This window comes from Plectropomus leopardus, unplaced genomic scaffold, assembly GCF_008729295.1.
Source record: "Plectropomus leopardus isolate mb unplaced genomic scaffold, YSFRI_Pleo_2.0 unplaced_scaffold27988, whole genome shotgun sequence".
Classification (NCBI taxonomy): domain Eukaryota; kingdom Metazoa; phylum Chordata; class Actinopteri; order Perciformes; family Serranidae; genus Plectropomus; species Plectropomus leopardus.
Window position 1 is genome coordinate 1 of NW_024630476.1, and position 6,790 is coordinate 6,790.

Here is a 6,790-nt window from a genome sequence, read left to right on the forward strand (position 1 = left end):
TGTCTGCCTATGAGATATGTCCGATACATTTTTAAACACGTTTGGCTTTAGGGGAGGGACGTACAACTTTACTGGCTGTATTTCGTATTTTTTTTATAGTCAATTTTTAGAGAAAACATTCAGCGGGGCTGTGGTTTTGTTAAGTTTGTTTTCTTTTTTTAAAATTATTTTCTTTCTTTATTTTAAGTAATATTTTGTGTTTAAATTATATGTATTTTGCAGTTTTGTAGAAAACTTGTAAAAAAAAAAAATCCTTCTTTAAATTTTTTTTTTCTTTAAATTTGAAAATAAAAAAAAAAACATCTTAATTTTTGGGATTTTTTTTCCCTATAAATGTATTGGCATGAGAGCGCTGTAAAGGATAAGTTTAACGTTTAGTCGCTCAGCGCGGCTCTGTCAGAGGCGGGGCAGGGACGGAGGTCAGCTGCAGGAATATCAGGTATCAACCAGAATCTTTTTGGAAAGTGTGTTTGAACTTTATTTTTCACTTCTCACTAGATATCAGGGGGGTCAAAATCGGAGCCGCCGCTCTGGTAAAAGAGGAGGAGGACGAGGAGCTGGATGGTCAGGCGCTGGATTTCGGGGAAGTCTGCAAGGAAACAGAGGAAGTCAAAGCCAGAGGGGACACGCCGGAGGGTGAGGCTCTTCTGCTTTTCTTTTCTGTTTCTACTCCTCAATTTTATATTTGCTCTCCAAAAGAGTATTTAAGACCACGTTATTATGTTATTATGTTATTATGTTATTATATGTTACACATTTCTAGTTTGAGGTGTTTTTAATACCCGGTCCATCAAAATCAAGTCAAAACCAGCAAAAATCCTTCAACAGCAAAGCACCAAAACGTAACAATAAGAAACATTTACGAGAGACACGTTCAGCTCAGGGAGTCTGTAGACCAGAGACATCAACCCTGATAGGCTGCCGGGTCTTAGCTAAGACGCCCCAGCTGAAGTCCTCACAAAGACCCTAATGTCCTAAAGTCCTAGAAATGTCCTCAAATCTAAGAAATGCTCTGAAATTCTATAAATGTCCAAAGATCCTGGAGATGTCTTCAGTTCTAGAAACATCCTGAATTCCTAGAAATGACCTGAAATCAAAGGAAAGTCCTAAAATTCTATGAATGTCCAAAAATAATAGAAATGTCCAAAAATCATAGAAATGTCCTAAAATAATAGAAATGTCCTAAAGTCGTAGAAACATCCTGATATCCTAGAAACATCCTACGAATCTCGAAACGTACCAAAATCCTAGAAATGTTCTTGAATCCTAGAAAGGTCCTGAAATCCTACATTTTTTAAAAACATGCATAAATATCACAAATTTCCTAAAACCCTTGAAATTTCCTTAAATTACAGAAATGTCCAAAAAATCCCAGAAACATTTTAAAACATAGAAACATGCTAAAATCCTACAAATGTCTTTAAATTGGAGAAAAGTCCTAAAATCCAGTCGAGTGTCTCGGCTGTCGGCTCTGACATTTTTGTCCTTTCGAGTCACAAAAACAAACTCTAACGGTGGCGGTGGCGGCTCGGTGTGACGTCATCAGTCCTGCTCTCTGATTGGCTGCAGGTCGGAGAGGACGGAGCAGACCACAGCTGAGGGCCTGAAGATCGTCCTCCGGAGCGGAAACGTCCAGGACCAGACTGTGAGTCCCGACCCGGCATATAAAGCATCGTTTAAATATCACAGTTTACTAACTTACAGTGACGTGTGTGTGTGTGTGTGTGTGTGTGTGTGTGTGAGATGCTTTACTCTCACACACAGCGGTGCTTTAGGTGAAAATATCCAGCAGGTGGCAGTAAGACTCCGCTGAGTTAAAAGACACAATGATGCACAGACAATGAAAAAAGTATATTATGAATCCTTTTTTTCACGTAAAATATAAAAGATATTATTATTACTGTTGTTATTATTGTTATTATTTTAAAGGATAGAGGAAGACTCATGTACATCTGTGACATCCAATCAAATGAAAAATAAACGAGCTTTTTTAAGGCGAATGAAATATTACTTCTGAACAACATAATAAATGTTCTTTGTGTTAAAATAGGGAAAGTTTTTAAAAAATATACCATTTGAAATAGATCATCTAATTTTTAACTTGACCAAAAAAGTCATTTGGACTAAATTATCCGACACCCTATACTGATCTTTGTTCAGGTATTTCTTTATTCGTATATTTATTTCAGAGTAGCATTAAAAAAGTAAAAGTACAAGTGAAAGTGAAGGAACGCTGGTATAATAACTCGTCAGACTAACTGCTGAAGTATCTGACCTGTAAACATAAAACCATCTCTAAAATTAAGAAACAGCAGTTTCTGCAGATTTTGTGAGTCACTGAATCTACGGTTCACCATTATTCATCAGGTCGAAAAGACAAAACACGCTCCAAACATGACGGCGCTTTGCTCATCTCACCGTAGTTTAGGAGAGTCGGAGCCACGTGACCGGATTTGCATGATTTTCCATACAGACGGACGATTACAGAGACGGAGGAGAGAGTGTGAGATATTATTTGAATACAGTGTGAGTGTGTGTGCGAGTACTGAACCTGCCTAATGTGGCACAGTCAGTCAGTCCTCCACAGTTCCCTAAAATACCAGAAATATCCTAAAATCCTGGAAACATCCTAAATCCCTAGGATTGTCCTTAAATCTGAATGATGTCCTTGAAACGTCCGTAAGTCCTTGAAACGTGTATGGGGCTGCTGTGACTGGCCCCGGGCTCCTGGTGCCTTGTCATTTTGCAGAAGTGGCCCTCAGGCAGAGCAGGTCGAGTATTTCTGCCTTAAATCCGACACAGTGGAGTTTTGAGAGACTCACGTCCCGATGTTTTGGTCCTTCAGGTGTCGTCCTAACCGTCTGTCCAATGCTTTTGGTCCACAGACTGACGTCATCGTCAACACCATCTCAGAGGACATGAACCTGAGACAGGGGGCCGTGTCCAGTGCCATCCTGCAGGCGGCGGGGCCACGCCTGCAGTCCGCCGTCCGCTCTGAAGCCAAGTCCACCGCGCTGCGGCACGGAGACGTCATCATCACCGACGGCTTCGACCTCAAGTGTCAGAAAGTCTTTCACGCTGTCTGTCCATATTGGAACAGCAGAGCCGGTCAGGTCGAGGAGGTGAGGGGTTATGTCTGATTTTTTTAGGGGCTTTTATATTTTATTTTTGGCAGCTGGGACGTACTGAGGTCATGTGACTGAGGTCTGAGACAAGACGGCATCAGTTATGTCCTTAAAATCTGAGAAAAGATTTAAAATCTAAGAAATGTCCTAAAATTTGAGAAATGTCCCAAAATCCCAGAAATGTCCCGAAGTCTTAGGAACGGAATGAAATTCTAGTCGCTGATACGACGAACAATAACAGAAACCATCTCACGTCTCCGCGCCGCCCCAGAGCGCGTGAGAGGACGTTCAGCGGCATCTGAACCGACAACCCTCCAGGCAAAAGTCTAATCCGCTCCGTCTCAGCCTGTCTGCTCGTCTCATCTGTCCTCTGTGTCCTCTGTCAGGAGCTGATGTCCATCATCACTTACTGTCTGGAGGAGGCTGAAAAGAGTCGCATGGCGTCGCTGTCCTTCCCCGCCATCGGCACGGGGAACCTGGGCTTCCCCAGGGACGTGGTGTCCAGAGTCCTGCTGCAGGAGATCCACGCGTTCAGCCGCAGACGAGCTCCTCGCCATCTGAGCGAGGTCGCCATCGTCGTTCACCCGAGCGACAGCCAAACTGTGGATGTGAGTTCTGATTTTGTTTCGTGTTTGAGACGCCGTTCACACGGCAACCGTTCTTGCAAGAACTTTTGTTGCAGTTTGGGTTTCCGTTTACGTCACAGCGGCACTTTGGGGGCCTGAAATGCAAACTTTCAAATGTATTCATTTGTTTATTTCCATATTTAACGGCGTGTGTCCGGTTTGTCTGTCAGTGTTTCAGCAGAGCGTTCAAAGGTCAGACTGCTCCCCGAATCCAACACCAAGCTCAAGAATCGAAAGAGTCACCAGTCAGGCCGCCACTCAGCCAATCTCAGCAGCCTGCAGGTACGAAGCCCCAAAAAGCTCCAGTTACACCTGTACGCATTCACCGAGATTCACTTTAAATCAGGAGAATCAGGAGTAAGAATGTGAAGGGTTAACTAAGAGATTATTGAAGGCGTCAAGTCGTGAACGTGATCGATTTGATGGTTTCAGACAGAAGTGTGAGTTTATTCGATGCTTTTAGTCTCCGATCAATCACAAATATTGAACAAATAAATAAATGACAGGTGTGTGTGTGTGTGTGTGTGTGTGTGTGTGTGTGTGTGTGTCAGCCTCCTTCGGTCAGGTGTCGTCCCCGTCCCTCGGTGTGTATCGGGTGCAGTTGGGTCAGCTCGCCCTTGAGGTGTCGTCTGGTGACATCACCAAGGAGGCCTGTGATGTCATCATCAACTCCTCCAATCAGGACTTCACCCTTAAATCAGGTGACTCTTTTTCTCCTCGTCTTCATCCGTCCGTTTTTAAAACTCTTTTTGTGTGAAGCTGATTATTTTTTTGTAACGACACCATTTTTTTTTTCAAAACGTCAGTGTATTTCTCAGTCTTTGGTGCAGCCGAAAACACGTTTCAGATCATGCACGATGTGTTTTTTATTTGGGGTGAAATTGCGTGAGCGGCCAAAAATTGCGTGGTTTATTTTGTTTTTGTACAGTTCATTAAAAACTGAAGAAAAAACAAATACGCTGCTCAGTCGCTGACCTTTTCTCACAACGCTGCCCTCGGTGGAAAACAGCTGATCGCAGCTTCCACAAAGACGTTTATTTGCGTTATTCGCTGCGATTGCGTCATCACGGCTGTAATTATCACACAGCGATATGACGGCAACGACAAAAACCAAATCAAAAATAAACGCAGAACATTTAAAGTCTCTGCAGAATAATTTAGAAAGGAACTGAGTGAAAGCAATGACGGCTGGATCAGAGCCTCCAGGATACAGGCCCGACGTGTCGGGGGGACAAAAAATGATGACAGAAACAAAATGAGTGAGGAAGACAAAAAATTACCTTTAAGACACTCAGACAACAACAAAAATACACAAAATGACCACAAAGAGACACAAAAAAACCACAAAGTGAAACAAAGAGACCAGCAAAGACACAAAATAACCTTTAAAGAGACACAAAACAACTAAAAAAGACAGAATTTCCCCAAAGAGAGCCAATACAACCACGAAGAGACAAAAAAGACTGCAAAGCAAAACAAAGAAGACGCAAATTGACCTCAGTAAGACACAAAATTACCTCGAACAGCGAGCCTCAAGCGACAACAAGAAGACACAAAGCAACCCAAGGAGACACAAAAAACTCCAAAAAGAAACAGACCAAAAGAGGACACAAAATGACTTTTAAGAGACCGTAACAGAAGACAAAAAATGACCAGAAAGAGACACAAAATGGCCACAAAGCAAAACAAAGTGACCAAAAAAAAGACACAAAAATACCTTTAAGAGCCCAAACAGTCACAAGGAGACAAAATGACTAAAAACTGAAGCAGAGACCAAAAAAAGAGAATTTCCTCAAAGAGATCCAAATGACAACAAAAAGACACAAAACAGCCAGAAAGAGACAAAAAATGACAACAAAGAAAAACAAGGCAACCAGAAAACACACAAAATGACCTTTGAGAGACCCAAACAACAACTAAAAGACGAAAACCGTTTTTCGTTTTTTTTTTCGCCGGTTTTCGGCGAGTACGGACAGTGTGCTTGATTCGGGTTTACGTGCTTTCTGACTCAAAGCAGCATCTTTTACTAAACTTCCTCTTTTTATGATTTTTAGGAGTTTCGAAGGCGATCTTAGACGCCGCCGGATTAACAGTTGAGCTCGAGTGCTCGCAGATCGGTGAGTATCTCCGAACATTATTCTGTCTTCGAAGAATTTTCGAAGAATTCGTCCACTTCTCTCAGTGTTTCTGAGCGCCGTCTGCTTCCTCTCTGCAGTGCGTTCTCCGGATTACCAGCCCGGCCCGTTCATCCTGACGTCAGCCGGCCTGCTGCCCAGCAGACACATCGTCCACGTGGTCGGCCGGAACGATCCCGCCAAGATTAAAGACATCGTTTACTCGGTGCTGAAGTTCTGCGAAGAGAACAAGCTCAACTCCGTCTCCTTCCCGGCGCTGGGAACAGGTCTGTGCAGAACCCCAAAATATATTACACGTTACTTTTATCACGGGAAGCCCTAAGACAACACCCACAGTCTGATTAACCCTTTGAGACCTGAGCACATTGAGACCAGGTTGATTTCCTCTTTGAAAACTGCAGGAAGAGGCCGAGTGACTCAACGAGAAATGACGCAAAAATTCGCAAGAAATTAGTAAAAAATGATTTTAAAAAGTAACCCGAAACAAGAAAAAAAAGGGAAAACGACCAGAAAATGAGAAAATGACCTCAAGACAGCGCGACATTTTTAAGTCTTTATTTTCTTTGACATAATTTTAAATCTAAAATTAAGAGAATTCTAAATATAGTTTTATGAGTATTTTCAGATCATCCCTTTTTTTTTAGTTTACAAGACGTGTCTCATTTTGCTTTTTTCCTGTGACTTTGAAAGAAAATAAAACCTTTTTTCTCAGGTTTCAAAGGTGTAAACGCTGCTGAAAAGCCACGAGAACGTCATACTAAAGTGTGTCATCGAAAATAACCCAAAAATGTCATCGTATGGCATTGCATATTATCTGGATTCAGCCTTTTGTTGACATGTCATATTTTGAAACTTTTCGCAATGCTTAAATGTAGCATTTTCAGCCATTTTTCATTGTATCACA

General features: G+C 42.1%; 1 protein-coding gene across 1 annotated transcript; it reads left to right on the plus strand.

Moving 5' to 3' along the window:
* Positions 1 to 498: 498 nt before the first annotated feature.
* Positions 499 to 6,208, plus strand: LOC121937951 (protein mono-ADP-ribosyltransferase PARP14-like; the record flags this gene model as incomplete). Its single annotated transcript, XM_042481246.1, has 8 exons — positions 499 to 636; positions 1,570 to 1,645; positions 2,886 to 3,122; positions 3,512 to 3,733; positions 3,922 to 4,033; positions 4,303 to 4,452; positions 5,806 to 5,868; positions 5,967 to 6,208. Coding segments are annotated over 8 exons (1,240 nt in total), but the record flags the coding sequence as incomplete, so codon positions are not given.
* Between the last annotated feature and the right edge of the window lie 582 nt (positions 6,209 to 6,790).